Source organism: Mus pahari, chromosome 13, assembly GCF_900095145.1.
Source record: "Mus pahari chromosome 13, PAHARI_EIJ_v1.1, whole genome shotgun sequence".
Lineage (NCBI taxonomy): Eukaryota > Metazoa > Chordata > Mammalia > Rodentia > Muridae > Mus > Mus pahari.
The window spans coordinates 36,878,826-36,900,734 of NC_034602.1; the positions used below are offsets into that span (position 1 = coordinate 36,878,826).

The window sequence follows — 21,909 nt, forward strand, 5'->3', positions numbered from 1 at the left end:
TTGGCAAATTTTTCAATATGTATTCAGGAATGGTAATGTTCTTTCTCAGATATATATACCTTCAACTACTTTCTCATAACCTATATGTGATCTGCATGGTCATTAAAAAAATTATTTTCGGGCTGGAGAGATGGCTATGTGGTTGAGAGCACTGACTGCTCTTCCTAAGGTCCTGAGTTCAAATCCCAGCAAGCACATGGTGGCTTACAACCATCTGTAATGAGATCTGATGCCCTCTTCTGGTGTGTCTGAAGACAGCCGCAGTGTACTTACACATAATAAATAAATAAATAAATAAATAAATAAATAAATAAATAAATAAATCTTTTTAAAAAAGTATTTTCTCTCCATTTTTATTTTATGTGTATGAGTGTTCTGCCTGTAAGCATATCTGTGTTCTGAGTCTCTTCAGTACCCAGGGAGACCAATAGGGACGTTAGATCTCCTGGGACTGGAGTTGCAGACACGGATCCTCTGAAGGAGCCCAATGCTCTTAGTGGCTGATGGTGGTAGTGGTGGTTTTATTTTGTTTTTGATTGGTTGGTTTTTGAGACAGCATTTCTCTGTGCAGTCTGAGCCCCCTTTCCAGTACCTTTCATTTCATTTTTAATCAGCATGGACTTTTTTACAATTTTGAAAATTGATTTATATATTGTTCTTAAGGTTAATAATTTTGTGTAGTCTCTAAAGATGTTCCCCTAAACAAACGTTGTGAATATTTTCTTCTATATTTTATTTTTAAAATTTTAGATGTAGCACTTACCCGTACGGCACTAGATGACTTTGAATTACACTCTTGGAGGAGGACAGGGATCCTAAGTCTCTCACTTAACCTTTACTCCAGATGTAACTGTTAGGTTGGAACCCCTGCTCAGTCTGCCTCCTTCCTTCAACCACACCTGAACAGAGAAAACTCCCCATCTGCTTAGAAAGAGCTCCAGCTAACATGTCCTCACTCTTCGTCTCCTGTTTCTGACAATCCACCCAAGAGCGCTGCCCAGGGCCTCAGCTTTGACCATGTGTGGGCACAATCCCAGCTCCTAGCCTAAAGTCTATAAACTCTTCTTCTTTAGCCAGGATGTGTGACTTCACTGACCTTTACCTCTGAGAAAGGTGAATACACCTGAGAGTTGCCTCCTAGTAACCCTAACTTTATCTACCTTTAATCTGCTCTAATCTGCCCTCTATCTTTGTGACTGAGAGAAAATGCCTACCGGTAACCACTATTAGGTAAAAAAATACCTCACTAACTACTAATTTGTCGTAGAAAATATGATTTTTTTAAACCTTTAAAAAATGTTTTGAAATACAATTACTTTTAATTAAAATGTTATTATTCAACATTTGTTTATGGTAATGAGTCACTTTTAATGAATATTAACTAGAGCTACAATTGGAAATGAACAACTTACCACTATTTGACATCTGAAAGAGATTGTTCTTTTCAAACTTCTTGAATACACTTCCTTTAATTTCAACAAACTGAAATAGCAACAGAAATACCATCTTGGTCACTTTAAAAATTTTTATTATATATACATTATATATGTATGTATATGTGCATATATACATATATATACACACATGCATATACATACATATATATTACTTTAACACCTTAACAGTTGAAAAATCAACTCTCTCCACAAAATGCTTCTTAGACCCAATAGGTAACTAAGAATTCCTTCCATGCACAGCATTACTGTGAGTTTCCTTCCCAAACTTCCAATGCGAAGTGTGGCCTCATACTTACATTATTAGACATCATGATAGTAAGCAGTGACTTGTTGTGAGAGTTAAAAGCTACATTGAGAGTTGTTGCTTGAACCATGATAAGAATTGCATGTAGAACTAAGAGCAAGTCAAAGAAAACACTTATTTCGCAATCATTAACACAATATTATACAATTCTGAAGGTAAAAAATGGGGGAAATGACCATATTTTCTAAATCAAATCTGCCTAACACATACTTTCTTATTGTCACAATTTCCTTATTATCTAGTTGATATAAACTTGAAATGATATATGTACTCTACATGAAAGAAGCAGGAGCAGAGAGGAAATCTGAACATCCATTAATTATAACTGTACCTCTGGTAGTTGGCACAGATAGGCCCTCACCAGGCGGTGGTGGCGCACACCTTTGATCCCAGCACTGAGAAGCAGAGGCAGGTGGATCTCTGAGTTCTAGGCCAGCTTGGTCTACAAAGTGAGTTCCAAGGCAGCCAGGATTACACAGAGAAACCCTGTCTCGAAAAACCAACCAAACAAAAAAAACCCAAAACCACCACCACCACCAAAAACAGAAGTAGGCCCTCAAAAGAGGCGTTAATTAAAAACAGAGAAACGACGGCAAATGATGAAGGAGACTACGAGGTATACATCTGTATTATAATAAAGTTTTTAAAGTGAACACAGAAGTAAGTCTGGAGTTGGTTTCCTTGGTGACCCGAGTGATGGACTATCAAGGTCCCCTCCATACGCACACCCCATTCTGTGCAGGGACAGGCAAACAAAGCCACGAGGGTTGCTGGACTGCCCTCTAAGCCTAGAAGGATACAGACATAGAGAACAGCCATGAGGAAGTGAGGGATGACTCCGATGTGTGCTCTTTTCCTTTCCTTCGGCTCTGTGGCTGTCCAGTAGAGGGCGTCTAAGATATCTTGTCCAAAGGAGGAGAACAGCCGATCGGCTACCTGCAGAGAGAAACAGTGGGAGCATGCTGCTTTCTCAGCCGCTCGCTCACGTTAGTAGTTTACTAGCAGGCAGACTTGAGGCTTGCAGTCCCGGAAGGGAAGCAGAGGAAGAGCAAAGGGCTGGCTGCTTGTAATCTTTGCATGTGTTCCCTGGTGCGTGCTGAGGACACGCGATACAGTTATGGAACCAGAGTGGGATTTGTTGAATTAGCCATTTGTAAAAACAAAGCAAACAAACAAAACAGAAAAAATTGTGAAATTTGATGCAAAAAGTTCAAAGCTATTTTATTTAGTATACTAAGCACACACAATCCTCACAATTCTTGCAACAACAACAACAACAAAACCCACTGCATCCATGGGTTTCCAGTAAGTTTGCAATTGGACAGCATGTGTCCTCAGAACTCTGCAAGCAGTGGGAATCTGTCCTTTAACTAACTCTGTGACCCTCCTTGTAGTACAGTGCCTCGTCTTGTGGCTACTCCCCACCATAAAATTATTTCATTGCTACCTTATAACTGTAGTTTTGCTGTTGTTATGAATCATAATGTAAATATGTGGTATACAGGACATTTGATATGTGACCCCTGTGAAAGAGTCTACTGACTCCCCCAAAGGGTTCTCGACCCACACGTTGAGAATCACTGCTTTAACTGGAGGACACACCTGGTTTTGAGGAACTTTCCCTTCGAGTATGACCCAGCACCAGTGGCTCAGGTGGCGCCTTGATAAACTCAACCCCCAATCCTCACTAGATCTGACTCTGCACTGTATCAAGATCCTCTGGTGAATGAAGCACATTTATTAATGGCTTCCCAGAAGCCACAGCCAATGGCCTTCTCTCACTCCCTCTGCAGGACTTGAGTGCAGGCTGTACTGTAGGCAGCCAGGTCAGACTAAGATGTGAGGAGCAAGTGGCCTTACCTCTAGCATGTTGTAGATGATATAGAGCTTGATGACAGACTGGCCTCTTATCAGGTGGTACATCATGGAGTAGTCAACATAGTGCATCATGAAATAGCAGATTACCAAGATGACGCCCTTCAAAATGTCACACACCTGTGCGGGCTGAAGCAAACGTCTGTCCCTGAAACATACAAGCAATGGAGACAGGAGTTTTACTCTACCTGTTCTCAAACCAAAGCAACTCACCTTTACTGGACACGAAATAGCATATCAAGGTCATAATGAACGTCAGGCTGATGTTTTAAAAACTTTAACAAGGAGGGTCACTAAAATGACAGTGTAACTGGATCTTTTCTGCTGCATACAGAATATAAAGATGTTAGACTAGGGCTGGAGAGATGGCTCAGAGGTTAAGAGCACTGACTGCTCTTCCAGAGGCCCTGAGTTCAATTCTCAGCAACCACGTGGTGGCTCACAACCGTCTGTAATGGGATCTGATGCCCTCTTCTGGTGTGTCTGATGACAGCTACAGTGTACTCATATACATAAATAGGCCTTTTAAAAAAATCAAATATTAGAAAGATGTTAGACTAAAGGTGGATCAGAACTGAAGAGAGTGTGCAGGCAGCAGCTTTGTGTGTGTGTGTGTGTGTGTGTGTGTGTGAGTGTGAACAGACCTTACTATACTCATGGCCGCTGGGTCAGCCTGCCCACCCAGTAGGTGCTCTATGCACACCACTCTGTACCTTGCCCATCCTATTTCCCAACAGCCCTGCTGGCCACTGCTGGGATCACAGGCACACCTAGCTCCAGGTCTTTCATAGTGGTTCAAAAGGACCCTCGGATCTTTATGGCTATGTAGTTTTTCCCATGAATACATACCATAAATTTTCCAACCCCGTATTGACAAATTTCTACTGCTTTCCAACTATAAGCTAGCACTCTGTACATGGCTCATAAGTAAAAATGTATCTGTATTGTAAAATCCTACAATTCTAGGTGCACAGTTGCATTCACTTGACATTTTGGTAAAAACAGCCAATATGGGCCTCTGAAGGGTCTGTGTCAACTTAGACTTCTGCTAGCAACATATTGGGAAGCCTGTGGTCACAAGCATCAAAATAACACATGACCAACTCCCGAATCTTTGCTTGAATCGTTGCACTGGTGAGAAAGAGAACCCAGTCTAACTTGATGTTAATTTACCTCAGGAGTAGAGCTGGTTCTGGGTGAAATACCACTGAGGGCCTTGCTAATGCTAGCCAAGCACTCTGCCACTGAACCATACATTCATTTAAAATAATTTAAAAAAAAAATTGAGCCAAAACTTATGCATGCTCCGAGAAGGCTCTGAGCTTGCAATCCCCCTGCCCAGCCTCCCAAACAGCGTGGAACACAGGCCTGTGCTGCCAGGTCTCACTCTGAAAGATTCATGCATTCAAGATTTATTTAAATTTCCAATGAGTCCTCTCCTCATATCTCCCTCTCTTTTTTCTTTCTTTCCTCTTTTTTTTGGTAAGTTAGTGGTTTGTGGGACAACTCCTTTTCTGCAGAAGTTTGTTCTTAAACATTACTTAAAATTTTCAGAATTAAAAAATTAGTTGATTCTTTCTTCTGAGAGTATAGCATAAAAACTGAAGCCTAAGTCAAGGATGGAAACAATAAGACGGAGAAAACAAACAGAAAAGAAGAAATTTATGATTCCCTTTTGTTAGACATAACATTTTCATGACAAGAATGAATACGTTTGAGTCTGTTTGCTGTAGCAGGCTTATTCCTCAATAATACAGCGACAAGGTGCAGATCAATGTTCAGGCTTCTGTTTGGCAGGTTTTTACTTATACACTCAACTCTTAGGAGTAGGAGCTTCCTTTAGGAGCTATGGCCTCTTTATCTTTACCAAGAGTGACCACTTCAAGCTTCGGTGTGGGCTGAACTCATTTGCTACTCAGAGCCACACACCTACCTTTTAGGAGTTTCTTGGCTATCTATTCTGTTCAGTTCCTTTTCAGCCTGTCCACAAGAGCGGGGCTTTTTCAGAATAATGTGTAAGTCTTTTAAACTGTTCCTGTAACTAGGCTGTGGGACCAGCTCTGAGAGTAGCTGTCACAGGACTGCATTCTTGCTTTCTACAGGTTATCAGTAAGTTTGATAAATCTATTTGGATTCAATATGGGATAAGACACATTCAGGAAGGGTGACAGTAGGTGGGAAGTTGGGCTGGTGAGATGGCTCAGCAGGTAAGAGCACTGACTGCTCTTCCGAAGGTCCTGAGTTCAAATCCCAGCAACCACATGGTGGCTCTCAACCACCCGTAATGAGATCTAATGCCCTCTTCTGGTGTGTCTGAAGGCAGCTACAGTGTACTTACATATAATAATAAATAAATCTTTGAGCTGGAGCAAGTAGAGACTGAGCAAGCAGAGTTAACCAGAGCGAACAGAGGTCCTAAAATTCAATTCCCAACAACCACAAGAAGGCTCACAACCATTTGTACAGCTATAGTGTACTCATGTACATAAAATAAATAAATAAATCTTAAAAAAAAAAATAAGCAGGTAGGAAGCCATGTAGTGAGCTTATGGAGACAGGCCTGGCTTTGTTAGCTGGATCCCAAGCCCTCCAAAAGATGTGGGATGCTGATTGCTTTTTCTTTGCAGCTCAAGCTAGTGCTCTGGGCTGAAGTGCACCATGCACCACCTCCATCGTTACTTTCTTCCTGACTTTCCATGGAAAGCAGGGTCCACTTTTTCTTTCCTTCCCTCACACCCAGCTGAGAGCACACTTCCTGCCAAGGGCTAACTGACGATCGAGGAAACTTCATGCCCTATACTCTAGATGAGGCTGGGACTGGGAACAGTGGTTCTTCTGTCAAGAGCAAACATTTCTAATTCAGATATCAAGAGGAGACATGCTAAATAGTTCTGCATCCCTGGGCTATAGATGGGCATTGCCCCACTGATGGCCTGGGAGCATAATGAGAGGCATCAATGCAGGCATGGCTCTTTACAAACACTGACTGTCAAAACCTCCAAACATATATAATCTATCATTTGGAAAAAGGATTGTGTTAAGAACAAGCATACCTCTCACTTCATTAATTTCTACAATACACAGTGGACGACAGGACAAATGTACTTGCACTGTCCCTCAGCTCTCGATCACTGCCTTAGCGTCTTATTGTCTGCTACAGCAACTAGAGGTTTTCAGAGTGGAGGACTACTATTCCAACACAACATAAAACTTGTTTCACAACGTCTATAAACAAGGATTTTCTTTCCACATGTGCCCATTAATAAAAAAGGAAAGGTGCAAAAACAAAACAACACACCCTTTCTGAGTGGCATCCTACACAATGCTTGTATGCATTGCAGCTTCTTCAAGAACCAACCACAAGTGAGTTGACCTAATTAAAACAACATGAGCCAACTACCGCACTTGCTCCTATTCTGCAGAGTACTTTTAGATTGCTGTCAGTAATCATTATAAACTCCATAAGAAGCTTACCTACAATGCTGCCAATCAACCCAGAACTTGACACCAGATAATCTTTCAGGCTCAAGCCCTAGGTATGATGTCTGTTAAAGAGCCAATTATAGGCAGTTCCTTTAGCAAATGCTGGAGATCTCAAGAGAATGCTGGACAAAGTAACGAACCAAACCAACCAACCAAATAAACAACAACAAAAAAACCCCACATTAGTCTAACTTAGTTTAGACTAATGGTTTTATTACATGCCATGCAAGACAAGATTAAATAAGACATTCAATAGAACTTCCAATAAAAATAAGACATTTAACACAACTTAAAAGATATTCAAGTTAAAAATATCTATACAGAAAGTAGACTCTCTACATTTCTAAATTTTACCTGTTTACTCCTACCAATATTTCTACTATACTTTCACAGTAATTACAAATGATAATTTCATGTCATATGTTTTACTATTATATATCTCTGATCTGTTTAAAGTGCTTATAGAGTCATGCAAGTAGAACTATGCAGCAGAGAAAGGTGCTTGCTGTGAGGTGTCCCCATGCCTTGATACTCTACTGATAAAGAGAAGCAGGACTGGCAAGATCAAGAAGGAAGAGGCGGCAACAACGGCGAGCAGAGCCCTCCTGCCAGTTCATTTCAAGCCACGGACAGAGGCCAGGAGTGAGCATGCCTCATCTCACTGGAAAATATGTATAACAGAGGGCTGGAGGGGACACGTACTATTGAAATTTTGAAAATGTGTATTTCATGTGGTTCCAATTTTTAAGAGAAGTCCTTTTATGGTCTTAAAGTGAACAGGGATAAAGGATTAGGGCCAGGATGCTTTCCTGAACTGAGAAACTCATTTAAGTTTGACACAGAGTAAAAAATAATCACGTAACACTTTACACTTGATGGCTAACACCTTTTTTTATACATTAAATTAATTAGAATGAAGTGGCTGATTTATGAAGCGCCATTTGTGTTTGGAATAACACAAAGTAAACAGTGGTTCTAGGAACAAGTGAGCTGGGCTTAGCCCTAAGGTGAGGACTGAGGTGTCATTAGAGAATATCTCATGGTAATTTTCATGGTGACAGTGTGGTCAAACACTGGAATAAACATGGTTAAGGCTTAAGACCAAGTAAGGATGCTACTGAAGGCTGGGAGCCACATTTTCCTCAATGTGTTCCCATCCTCAAGTGGTATGTAGCCTATGCTGGTGCTTTTGCTTTGGTACTGAGGTCAATCTGGCCTAGAGTATAAAAGGAAAAATCAGGGTTTACTCACCACAAGGAGTCCCTGTGCCACCACACTCCATCCTATAAAGGAAGTGAAAGTGCTCCTCCCTTCGGTCTGATTTACAAGAGAGAAAGAAAGAAAGAAGGTTGGAATGTTGCTACGCTACTTTGAGCGTCATGGTGGGGAACATGGGATGACAAAACCTGATGATGCTATGAAGGCTTTCTCCATGACCATGTACTCTCTCTCTCCCACTGGTGTGGCACACGTCAGCTTTGGTCAGAGGAAAGAATGGACATCCTTGTGTCCCTGACAAAGACACTAAGAGCTCCCCTACACTCATGTTCTTGTGGTGGCATTAATTACTCAGGCCAGAATCAAATGCTTAACTTCGTGTGGAAAGAGAAAAGCCTATTTACACAGCACAAATAAAGTTAATTTGAGCACAAATAACTTTAAGGCACATGATGGAAAAGTCAACAGGTTAAGAAACTTGAGAATTTGAAATCCATAGTTTTTTGGCGAGATAAGAACTCTCCTACAGGGTCAAAAGAAAGGATATTTCTAACCTAAAACAAGAAAAAAAGCCAATGAAGTCTTCAATGAGAGCTATGTCTAAAACCAAGACAAGAGATCAGGAAATTTGCTTGCCTGAATTTTATTTACTCCAATAACAAAAGAAAAACACCCCAGCATTCCTAAATCGAGTCAGCTTACTTAGCACCATATAATGTTCAAAAGCGCTTTCTCTACTAATAGCTATTAGCTCTGGGCTCTAGATTTTACCATTTTCCTCTGTAATCTCATTCAATGTATAACTTAAGTGTGACAGAATTCTAAAGCACAAAATAATGGAAATTCTAGGAAGAGACAGTATTCACACTGATACCACTTAAACTACCACATACTCAGTATTTTTAACAGATGAACTTAGAAAGATATCTGTAGCTATCAATCACAGATAACTCAATAATGAATTATAATCTAATTCTGTTTCTATCTTCAATTAAAATATCATCCTAATTTTCTCTAAAATTTAGAAGCTATCCTACCTATCTAGAAAAAGAACCAACCAGCTTTCCAGGACCTAGACGCCTTCCTTCTTTCCTTCCTCCCTCAGTAAACACTGGGCAGCAGGGGTAAGGACTGCTAATTCATCAGAGAGAGATCCAACCAAATCTTTCTGAGATCACTGAGAAGTGGTATCAGCTTTCTACAGGAACACTGCAGCATCCTTTGTGAGCAGTGCACCCCACCATTGATGCACAGCAGTACCTGCCAACATAACACAATCTTAGCTGCTTGAAAATTGGCAAAATGGGGGATGGAGAGATGGCTCAGTGGTTAAGAGCACTGACTGCTCTTTCAGAGGTCCTGAGTTCAAATCCCAGCAACCACATGGTGGTTCACAACCATGTGTAATGGGAGTCCTTTTTTGGTTTGTCTGAAGACAGTGACAGTGTACTCATATACATGAAATAAGTCTAAAAAAAAAGAAAAAGAAAAAGAAAAAAAGAAAGAAAGAAAAGAAAAAAAAAAGAAAATTGGCAAAATGGTCTGTCAAATGGGCAGACAGCTACAAAATCTTCCTGCTTATCATCCTTCATGAAAGGTGACATCTCTGTTCACCCGATAGTTACAAGTGGCCACACAACCTAACCCTCAAACCAGAGCCAAAACCACATCAAGACAGTAGAAGATCTAGCAATAGCTTCACAGCAGAAAGTTTGATTGCTTTAAAACGCATCCCAGAGATGCTGCAGCAAAGAGAGGGTTAGGCAGAGGAGAAGGAGGAGACACTCACGCAAGGATGACAAAGGCAGCACTGTCCTGCTGCTGCTGCTGACCCTGCTGCAGGGCGATACTGTTTCCATGGCAGGATTTAATTAACAGACACACATTTCTTCTTTTCTTAGAAAAAAAAATGAGACTAGAAATATATATATATATATATATATATATATATATATATATATATATATATATATGAATGAAACAGGAGAGATGAGAATGATAATGACTGAGGAAAGTAGACAGTTAACTTCTTTGTAGGTTTTAAGTCAGACTGAAGGAAAGAGCACCTTTGCTTTTTGAAAAGAGATGGAACATGAAGCAGCTATGCAATACCAATCAAATAATCTTTAACAGAAGTAGAGAACAATAAAAGGGAAGCTGTAAGACAGCAGGATTTGGCTATTTCTAAATAATCCCATAAAGATAAAATGGTTTGGGGGTATTCTACAAATACCTAAATGACCTTGGACAAAATATTAACAGTATTTTTTGTTCAGTCACTTTTTAAGTGTACTATATTTTTCAGTTCCATGTTTTAAAAAAAGAATCACAGAGACATTGTTTTCAAGGCTCAGAGAAAATAAATGTGGCTCACAGTAACACATTGCTTAACTCAGCTACAGAACACTGAAGGTATTAAACATTAAAAACAGCACTTCATATTTTCTGTAATATTGCTTGCTTTCATACAGAGGATTCAAGATGGTTGAGATTTGGGTGCACAATTTTAACTGCATCCTCATGTTTCATTTATCATAGAAATATGAATGACAACATAAAATGTAACTTCAGTTAACCAACATTGCAGATAGATTATTACAAGTTGTTTGTAACAGTCTGCCCCCTAGAGTCCTTTTAGCTATAAAACTATGAAAATAGAAAGCACCTTTTAAATGACACTGAAGTTAATTTAGATTGAAAATGCTTCAAAATAAAATTTTAAAGCAAGAATTTTTTTGTGCTAAAAATGTAAACTATTATAGAAATGTTAGCTTTAGGAAGCAACAATCATTTATATGAAGCAAATTACAGTAGATGGTTTAAGAATTCCTATTTTCTGCAATACTTAATACTCAGAATGGAAAGGGTATGTTATATGCTGCTTACATGTCCTGCTTCCCCAAGTGACAGAGAAACAGAAATGACTCTGAGCATAAAGCAGTGTTAGATGTCTGAAGAAGGAGATGATCATCAAGTAAGATGACTTCCATACTCGAGAGCCTCAAGAACCATTATCATGAATTGTACGTCACCTGTATACTAACCACACAGGAAGGATCTAGTCCAGAAGGAAGAGTTTCTAGGTTATAAACCCTTTTAACACTTTCCCCCAGGGTGCCAACAACTGATCAGAACATGCCATGGATGGGTAGGATATGAACCTGTTTAACACTGCTGATATTGGAATAACTAAAAGGTAACCTAGCTTACAAAATATGTGTGAAAATCCCTGCAAGATCTTAGTTACTTTATGTCAGGCTGTTGCATTGGATTAATCTAATTTTCCTGTATTCACCTTCTTTATGTAGCCACACAGGAAGTGCCCCCCCCCCCCACTGCCGCCATCTTCTGAAAAGGTAACTAAAATGTTATCTCACTGAGCCCTCAGTATAGGAACCAGCTTTAGTACTAAAGCACCACCAAGGTTTTTGAAAATCCTGACTAATGAGAGCAACCCTTTTTACAAATCCTCCTCAAAGTAAAGAAAATACTTGGCAGATCCTAAAATTGGTGCTTAAATGCCTAAAAAGAACTCCTTACCTGGTTAACTCATGATTAATTAAACATGCCATAATTCATATCATTCTGGAAGATGAGAAAGATTTGAGACACAAATAATAACTTTTATAGCACTGAAGGAGGCTGAATTCTTACAACTGTATATTCTCTATAATCTTGCTAATCTAACTTTTATTCCTTTCACAACCTAATCATTATATTATTGATTATTTCTATTTACATTAGAAGCATTTCTTATCAAAATGGATTAATGCTCATTTGAAAGGGCTGTGTTTCTTACTATTAAGTATAGATGGCTCATTTTCTACTTCAAAAGAAATGTCTTTGTGACTTTAGTCTTTTAAACAGAACTTACAGTTTTGAATATGGACCAGTAATTTTTTAGCTCAACTTCATTGATGAAACTATAATTCCAAGTGTTATATTCTACTGAATGTTCACTAAATGGAGTTTCATAAATTATTACCCATTTTAGCATTTTAAATTTTCAAACTGAAAAGAAATGTTTTGAAAATATTTACAAATGTCACATATTTTAGAATTGTAACTCAAACTACTATGCTAAAGCTAAGCAGTAGCTTCTACAGGGTGACCACATAAAGCAGAGGCATGCTGACATGACTGTCAAGAAGGCAAACCCTCAAATCAAACTTCCTGCTACCCAAAGGACAAATGCACAGTAAGCACTGCATTCCATCTTTCTGTTTTGCTAGAATAGACGTGCAAGAAACTGGTATTTATTACTCGGTGCTGGAGGCAGGCATCTGCTGGCACTGCGGGATGCTGTAGGCAGGCACTCTGCCAGCTAAGGAGTGTGTGGTCATGCACTGCACTGATATGCTTTTCTATCTCCAGGTTCTGGGGGACATGTACTGAGCTCTCAATATCTTCTTTTGCAGATATGAAATAAGCTTAGGGGAGGCAGACACTCATTACCATATACTAGCTCTCCAAGTTGGTTTGGGTTGACTGATATTGTCTCTCAGAATGATGCCATTACAGAGTGATCAACTCCCACCAACCAGAAGTCTATGACAACAGCTTCACAGGCCACTAACACAGGTGAACTGGAGGAGGAAGCCTATAGTCGGGCTGGCTCCTTAGGAGATTAGAACCTGGGCTTCTCACAGATGAAGCAAGCCAGGACGCCTCCCAGCCCTCGTACAAGCCGGTTAAGAACATGGTCTGTCAGTTTCTACTTCTAGCCCTGTTCCTCTTCTACTCGACCCCATGGCCTCCACAACAGTGTCAGTTTACCAGCTAAAGCAGAGTTTTGGTTCAAAACCTCTCTGGAAAAAAATGCATATATAAAACATATATTATATAATACAAATTGAACAGATAGGCAGTGTATGAATGAAATTATATGCATCATCTTTATTCTAACAACTCTACAAGTTATAAAAGTAATGAAACCGTTTAGACACTAAAAATAGTCAAAGATCTAAACTTACCTTAAGCCATAGCAAGGCAGAGTGAGGAGCCTGAATAGCGCCAGAAAGACTCTTAAAGGAAGCAGGGTGAACACATACAGAAAGGCATCGAGGCACAGAAATATTCCAAAGAACATGAGCTACATTGGGAGAGAATGAAAAAGAGAGAGAGATTCTTTAAATAGTTGTAGATACAGCTTCAAACATGAGAAACTGCTTTCTGACTCCTTAAGTTTAAGAAATAGGACATTAGTCTTCTATGACTCTTCCAGTTTTCTGTTTACCATCCCTAGAAGTCAGGTCCTCAAAAGATGGTTGTTCAGACTCAACTGATGTGACTTTCAGTACTTCTTAAACCAGAGAGGCTAAGTCAAATCTGTCAGACAAGCTTCTTACCTTTAACTCCATCCTTCCATTTCCTGTTCATCAGAAGACTGGAATATATAGTTTTAGTTTGAAAACAGTTTTTGGTTTTTTTTTTTTTTTTGTAGACTAATTAAGTTTAACATAATTTTATACAAATAAGCAACTGTTATACTTGGAAGGCCTTACTCTGATTAGTTTCAGAAGTAATTACTATTTTCTTTAACCTTTCCCCTGTTTCTTACTAATTTATACTTTCCATTTTCACCAATAAATTTAGCAGTATAACTCCTAAGAGGAGAACGAGATAGATCTTTTCATAGCTTACCAAACTCTGCTACTTAGTGGCAACTTCTTGTATGCCTAACATACAAACATGGTCTGATGGATATGGTGTCACCATAATACTGTACATAGCCTTTGGCAATAAACTGTCCCACCTGACGCATTACCTAAATTCACACCTCTATAAGCAAAATAGTTTCTCACAGAACTCACGAGAGAGTTCTAACTTCTAGGACATGGATCTTTAAAATGGTGATTTGGGTGGAAAAGGTCATTGGGATAAATAGGTCCTGATCCAATATGCCTGCTCCCCTGGAGATGTTGGTTGTGAGTCACGGTTGGTTGAGCTAGCTCTCTAGTCCACACTGGCCTTCTTGTAAGGGAGGGGATTTGGACACAGGTAGGCAGAGGGACGACCAGGTGAGGACCTCTGGAGAAGGCGGCTGTCCATAAGCCAAGGACAAAGGCTTCAGGACAAAGCTGATTCTTCGATGTCAGGCTTCCCCCTTCTGCATCCCTGCTACTTAAACTGCCCGGTTTGGGATGGCAGCTGATAGACCTATACATAGGTCTGAAATGAAAGCCCATATTTTATTAATTTTTGACAAAAATCTAAGAAATAAATTATAAATATGTCAGATTTCTTAATGTGAATATAAAGCTTCTTCAACATTCTAGACAACAATGAAAGCAGTGTGAACCTAAGTCACATGGAAGCCCACAGTCTAAATCTTTCCTCCATGACAGCCACCCTGATGCTGGTGGTATAAAGGGCTAGTTTTCATCCATGTTTTCAAGTTGTGCAAAGGGGCACTAAAGTCTGAGCAGTAGTCCTTATTTATGACTCTCCTGCCCCTGAGAACCCTTTCCTGCCTAGAGATCCCAAGAAGGATCTTGGGTATGTCTACAGGAGAACACAACGCTAGGAAGGGGAGTGTGCCTATCTCTTCGTGAGCTCCTGCTGGGATGAACACTATACTCCTTTAGCCAATGGCCCTGAAGCTGTGGCTGTGGGCATGTAACACGCTCAGCCCAGCAGGTACCAAGGGAGCAGGAAGCAGGATGCAGTACTCCTGTCAGGAAGTTTGTAACTACCAGAGAGGGAGGCAGTCATGTCTGGGTAGGGCTAACAGCTGCACTGGCAGACCTGAGTGTGCAGGAACATGGAAGGTCCAGTGGCCAAGCCACCCTGGAGAGAGTTAGAATAAGCACTTAAATAGCTTCTGAGATGAGCACGTGCCACACACAGAAGATGGGCTGAGCAGAAGATAGCCTGGCACAGGAGATAGGAAGATGGCCTCCACAGTTGTGAGGTACTGGCAAGACCACAGAGATGGGCAGTAAGGACAGGAAGGATCAAACTCCTTCTACTGCTCAGCAGATTTTGTGTTAGTATCCTCAAAGTCTAGTGGCCTTCCTTTCACATTTCAGCTCTGTCACATAAAGCCAGCAGAGGGACAATCTTTCTTACATTCTGCAGGCCCTGTAACTGGACCACTGGAGCTGGCAACAGACCTCAGCACAAAGAGAGAAGAGAGCATGTGGCTGCAATTTAAAGCCATTTCAGCTGAGTGAGGGTAAATACTCAGAAGTGTGAGAATACAAAATGCAGAGGAAAAGCAACTGAAAGACCGGTTAATTTGGAACCGTGGAAGCAGGACTGTCCTTGCCGTTCGTTGTCATTATCTCTCCTAAACAGCACTCTTCTGAATGTCTTACAAAGTAAAGAGACTAGACCCGGATGGAGTGTGAGCCTAGTCCTGGGCAGAAAAGACGCTGTCTACCATCCCCTTCATGTGCATGTGACTCAGGATGCTGGGTCTCCTGCCAGTGTCTGCAGTGTTCCAGGCAGGTGCTAGGTATTAAGCACTTAATGCTCCTAGCAGCTCTTTGAGGAACCGACCACCTCTGCTTGACACATTAGGAAGTTGTGGATGTGAAGATGAAAGCTGGCCCACGGATGGGCATGAGCGAAGGAACTAGCAAGTCTGTCTGGTCAGACAGAGGTCCTGTTCTAGACCTTTAGCATAGTTCAAATGGACTACCTCCACTATGTCGACTTGCTCCATGAGTTACGGTGGCTTTTCTTTTGGCTAGCTTATCTTGCAATCTGCTTACTGTCTTTAAAAAAAAAAAAAAAAAAAAAAAGGAGTAAGAATTTAATGAATCAAATATTTAGACTGGCTTTTAGCTTTAAAATATGTTACAAATTAAAAGCTTTGAGAATGCATCAATAAGAATAATGTTTACTTTCAAATCTTAGTGTGGATCTTGAGAAGGCAAGCAATTTCTATTTCTTTTTATTTAGACTAACTAATTATAAATTATTTACCTGTCCATTAGTAACTATAAATTCTAATTTCTTCTCCAGCATACAAGGTGTAACTATAAAGTAACGACAGCAGTGACACGCAGCTTTTTCTGAGACACAAAAATCTCCCGTCTTCTTTCAACACTCACTTCAAATCTCAGAACACATGCACTGCTGGGACACCAAAGCAGCCGTGCTTCTGAATGTGCCCCTAAGACACAGTCTGTTGGACTAGTGGATGCTCATGGGATGTACATCAAACTCCCCTCTTCAGCCCCACTGCTGCCGGTCCACGTCACCTCGCCTATCTTCGAGAATGGGGACTCTTACTTTACCTATCTCTCATCTCCACACAGAAGGCCTTTACAACACATATGCCATCTGCATGCACTTGCATATGAGATAAAAACACGGTAGAAAAATAACCCCAAAAAGCAGAATGTAAAGACAATCTATCAAAAAGAAACCACGCACAGGAGTTCTGGGTTGTACCTCTTTGTATTCAGCTATACTCACGTTTTCCCAGAGAAGAAAGGCAAAAGGTGACACAGGTCTTGGGTGAGTACCTTCCCTGAGCCAGGTCACTCTTTAGGGTCATACTCCCTTAATCAAATACTATAGAGCTTTGTCCAGGCAGATATTTTGACAACTGAGTAAAATCCATGTTCATGGCCAGGCACAGAGGTACACCCTACACACAACATACTGGAGAGTAAGGAAGGAGGTGTAGAACCAGCCTAGGCTACATGGAGAATTCCAAGCCAACTTGGGCTATATATTAACAAAAAGGAAAAGGAAAGAAAAAACTCACTAAATCAAAATACCTCCTTCAGAAAACAAAGAGCAAGCAAGCATCAATCAAAAGTGTTTATTGCACTAAGACACTGCACTAAGACGGTCAAAGCTGGGCCTGGAGAGACAGCTCAGCGGTTAACAGGCTACACTGGGTTCTACTCCCAGCACCCACAAAGATGTTCACAACCATTTATAACTCCAGTTCCAGGGACCTGCCACCCTCTTCTGGTCCACAGGTACCAGGTATATATAGTCTGATGAGTTTCATTTCCCCTTTTAAAACATGCCACCTCCAATTCTTAGCACCAACTCAAACAGTGTTCTTTCTCAATGAGTCCCTGCGGTACTAATCCATGCCGATTGCAAGTGTGAAACTCAGAGCCTATGAAGGTGAGCAGAAAGTGCAGCATGGACGGCAAGTTACATAGAACAAAACTCTCAAATAGTCTCTTCACTTCTATTCTCAGAACACAGATTCATCAAATGTACATGACTTCAAAAATAATCATCGGCTTAATTAATGAGACAGCCCTGGCAATTCCTGAGATGAAAACAACCAAAATCCAGAGGTTCCTGCTGGCCTGACTCTGGGAGATCTTGTTCTAAGGCCTCTACAGGTGCAGTTCCTTCTTACCGACACCTTACAGGCAGGCTACTGCGCCTACTCTGCAGTGACACTGAGGACACATTCCCGAGCAGTAGACATGGTAGGGCTGCAGAAAACTGCACCAGTTCCATACTCAAACTCACAGCTGAATTCCTAGTCTTCTATGCTAGAAGATTCACTCACTGTAGGCTTTTAACATCTGATATTCTCTTTTGAGGATAGTATAGAGCCGTAATGCATCTGCAACACTGTAGGGCAATACACATCAAACACTTGTGAAAAGGTCTAAGTTGCTCTTAAACATTTCCACAGAACCTACTAAATTGTTCTTAGTCATTTGAAAAATACTTGTCTCAAAACAAAAATACCAGCTTCTATCCATGAGAATTTTGTTTTTAAGTTGAAAAAAAAAAAATCTCCAGAGCCTTTTCCTTACTGTCATTTGAAATTTCAAAATACATAAAACTTCATGGCTTAAAAAAAAAGCAAAAATGGTTGTGGAATGTATTTCTTCAACACTCATTTGAAATTCTGAGCACCATCTATCTCCTCTGCTGGGGCCAGCAAGCATCATCTACTGTGGCGGGCGAGGCACTGCAGCCTGGAATGCTCCTGGGAAATGTGAGTAAAGAACCTAGAAGAGCCCCTCTCCAGCCCCGAACGCCCCTGTCTATAAAGGTCTGGTCCTGTACTTAGGTTAAGAGGTCCCTGGGACAGAGGCTCCACAGGGTGTTAAGAATCTTGGGGACTAGAAGAAAATAGTGCAGTCAGGGCCAGTGTAGTGAGTGGTTAGCTAAGGTGGAGTCTTAAAAGGCCTGAGATATAACAATGTTCAACATAATAGTAAAAGAGGCCAGACAACCCAGGGATCACTCATTACGTATAATCTCTCTACGAATTAAATTCTAAAATAACCATTTACTTTGGAAAGATCAGGTTTGTGCAGTGTTAGTGTTGGGAGTTTGTGGAGCACATTGAGGCATATGCCCAGGAATCAGGAAAGCTGTCTTGTTTCAGACAAGACAATGCTATCTTCGCAGAAGAGACAACACTCAGACTAAACCTTGCAGGGCAAAGGAAAGAGGACCAGAATTCTACACAGAAAAATGTCCTTGCTGCACTGTTGGGTGTAAGCTGTGAAGACAGTTATATAAGCATGATAAGGCCATCTTCGGTTAACAGCTAAGGAGCTCAACTTCTTATCCAGTAGCTTTCAAGAAACTCACATGTAGGAATCTGACTTTGAAAGCAATTGCTGCGCATTATATAGAGTAGATATTTTTTTATGTACCTGAACTCAAATATTCATGACCCTAAGAAGTCTATACCCTAGGAGATGATCAACAAAGGGATTGCTGAGTCGGGTTCTTCTGTGATGGGTGAGTTTATGTACACATCTGTAACCACAGAGAGCAGAACAATGGAGATCAATGAATCACCATCATCATACTCTACATCTGACACATAACCTATATCTTCATACGTCCACATTTAACAGTAGACATTATTTCTTGAAAGGTAAATACATTGGAGAATTTATTTGAAGAACAATTATATAGAGTGAATGAGCCTACAATTTTCTGGCCTCTCTTATGTGCTAGTAATCCTAGGCCACCCACTTACGCTAACTTGGTTAGGACTCTTCACAGTACACAAGGTGGGATTAGTACTTGTTACTCTTAATGGGACAGCCAGGGCAAGGGTAAAAGCATCTTTTACTCATCTGAAGTAATTATCATCTCCAAGATTTACTGCCTTAGTCTGCTAACCTAGGCCTAGTCCTGGAAGCTTCTAGCTTCTGTAGAAGCTTGTGTAGGCCTAGAATGCTTTCCAGCTCTGAGACTTACTGCTGAATAAACTCACTCTTTCCAGTTCTTTCTCATCTCTCACTGGCTGGTTCAACTCAGCTATTCTTGTTCAAACTCCTCTCCAAGCTGATTCAGTCTGGCTTCTTTCTTGGTCTCTGGCTCAGTCTGTCTTCACCTGTGTCTAGTTTGTTCCCTCTTTTCAACCTGCCTTTGTACAACTGTCCCAGTAAAAATGTTTTCTCTGCTCTTTCTCTTTCTGCCCCTCAAGTTCCTTCCCTTTCTTCTCTTTTCTAGTGACAGTTGGGCATACCCTATTCTGTTAAATCTTTCTCTGACATCACTTTTTTTCTACCTTTTGATTAGATATCACTTTCAAACATGGGTGCTTCCATCTACAAAATAACTTTACCTTCTAACTTTGCCTCCTAACTTGGTTTGGATTAAAGGTGTGTACTAAGAGTGTGTCTGTATTCCAGCCAGAGGGATTAAAGGTGTGTGCTACGGGCCGAGCCACACCACAACTAGAAACAGGTATTTTGAGTAAATAACACAATCTTGGGGTTCACAGTGTGATCACGTATCTTGCAGCAGCAGAAGGTCCTGCTGAGAGGCTGGCCAGATGCAGAACAATAAGTGTTTTAAGTGTCCTTAAAGCCCTGCAAGAAGGTGACAGTTACCCTAATACTTGAGGCCCTCACAGGTTCTGCAGGTAAAGGCAGATGTGATTAGATGTGATTTTCAGGAAGAGATCAGCCTCATTAGGCTGGCAGTTAAGTAGTCAGGGCAATTAAGAGTCAAATGGCTTGAGCAAGGGATCATAATGGCGTGACATAAGACATCCAAAGCCAACAAGACAGAAAAGAGGTTCCAACAAGCAGCTCAAGTTCTAAGTTTACAAACAGCTATCTTTTAGTTTGCTGGATGGTCTTATGTGCCCAAGAGGCAACAGCATCCTCACAATGCAAGGTAGCTGGGCATTCACTGGCTGCTGTCCCATCCCATCAAGCCTTATTTCTGGAGGGGCTGCTGGTGTTGTCACTGTTGCCACAGGCAGGGATATGCCCTGGCGGGAAGGGGAGGAAGGCCCAAAGGGCTGAGGTTCAGTCGGACTGCACTGGCCTGCCTTTTTCCCAGTGGCTCCGTAACTGGGGAATGCGGGCAAGGTAGAGTTCTAGTCAAAGAAAGTCTACATCCCAAGATGGAGTTAGAAGGATGTTTCTATAAATGTATTCTCATGGAATTAGAAGTCAATAGGATGACTGAGAAGTCCCTGACACAAACGGGTCTGAATAAACAGTATGTCAGTTTCACAATAAAACCAAGACTGTTTAACTGAAATAAAGTGACCCAATAGCTACTACTATATTTTCATGTCTTGTAAAAAAACAAAACCAGCTTTCTATGATGGCAAACTAAGTTCATTACTATAAAACGAACTTTTGAATCGTTCTGCTAAACACTGACCCTGTTTACCCTCAAAAAAGGAAAGGATTAAGTTCTCCTATTAGATACTGAAATCTTCCCTTTCTTAGAATTTTTCTGTCACCATTCGTTTTCTCTGTTCCTCAAAAGCATATGGAACAGTTTCTCTGTTCCATAAAATGGTCTGTGGTAGTGAGGATGAGGATAGCCTCTATAGACTCATGTATCTGAATGCTTGGTTCCCTGGTTGGTGAAACTGTCTGGGGAAGTTTAAGACATGGGCTTGGAAGAGGTCACTGGGGGTGAGATCTGCTTCAAAAGTCCACACCAGGCCCAGTCTCTGTCCCTGTGTCTGCCTCCAACTTGCAGGGAAGACATAAGGTCTGAGTTACTGCTCCAGGGCCATGCTTGCTTGCTTGTTTGCTTGCTACCATCCTCCACACCCCACGATAGTCACATGCTAACTCTCTGAGTTTGTAAGCAAATTCCCAATTAAATGCTTCCTTTTATAAGTTGTCTTGGTCATGGTTATAGTGTTTCTTCAAAGCAGTAGAAAAGTAACTAAGACAGGTTCATATTGTATTAGGCCTCTTGAGATGGCTCTGTCAACCTTCTCATCTTAGATGAAGAAAGTTAAGTCCTAAGGGGACTCAGATGAGCAGGCAGCTGATGCTGGACCACATGATTCTAGTGCTCAGGGAACCCCTCTCCCTTTTGGTTAACAGCTCATGCTTAGTAATAACACAACTCCACATATCTTGTGGATGAATTAAAAAGGCTCATGTGTTGAGCATTTGGTTCCCAGTTGATGCCACTAAATTAGGAGACCCTGAGAATTTTAGGAAGCGAAGTCTAGGGAGGGAGGGAGGTTATGCCTCTGACATCCACTCGCATCACTAGGTTCTGCTTCTCTAGCACCTCAGAAGCACAAGTCAAGGCCTATGCACGTGACCTTCTGAAATAGTATGTGCATGTTAAGTTTTGTCTTCCCTTAGTTGCTTATGTCTGTGTCAAAAATCTGACCAACAC

General features: G+C 40.9%; 1 protein-coding gene across 1 annotated transcript in view; it reads right to left on the reverse strand.

Moving 5' to 3' along the window:
* Tapt1 (transmembrane anterior posterior transformation 1) overlaps window positions 1-21,909 on the reverse strand; it is a 51,344-nt gene that overhangs the window by 15,511 nt on the left and 13,924 nt on the right. Inside the window, exons 3-7 of the mRNA XM_021210632.1 lie at window positions 13,311-13,429; window positions 3,622-3,784; window positions 2,562-2,697; window positions 1,754-1,851; window positions 1,413-1,482 (exon numbers count right to left, since the gene is read on the reverse strand). Of these exons, the coding sequence (XP_021066291.1) occupies window positions 1,413-1,482; window positions 1,754-1,851; window positions 2,562-2,697; window positions 3,622-3,784; window positions 13,311-13,429 (586 nt within the window). The remainder of the gene's footprint in view (window positions 1-1,412; window positions 1,483-1,753; window positions 1,852-2,561; window positions 2,698-3,621; window positions 3,785-13,310; window positions 13,430-21,909) is intronic.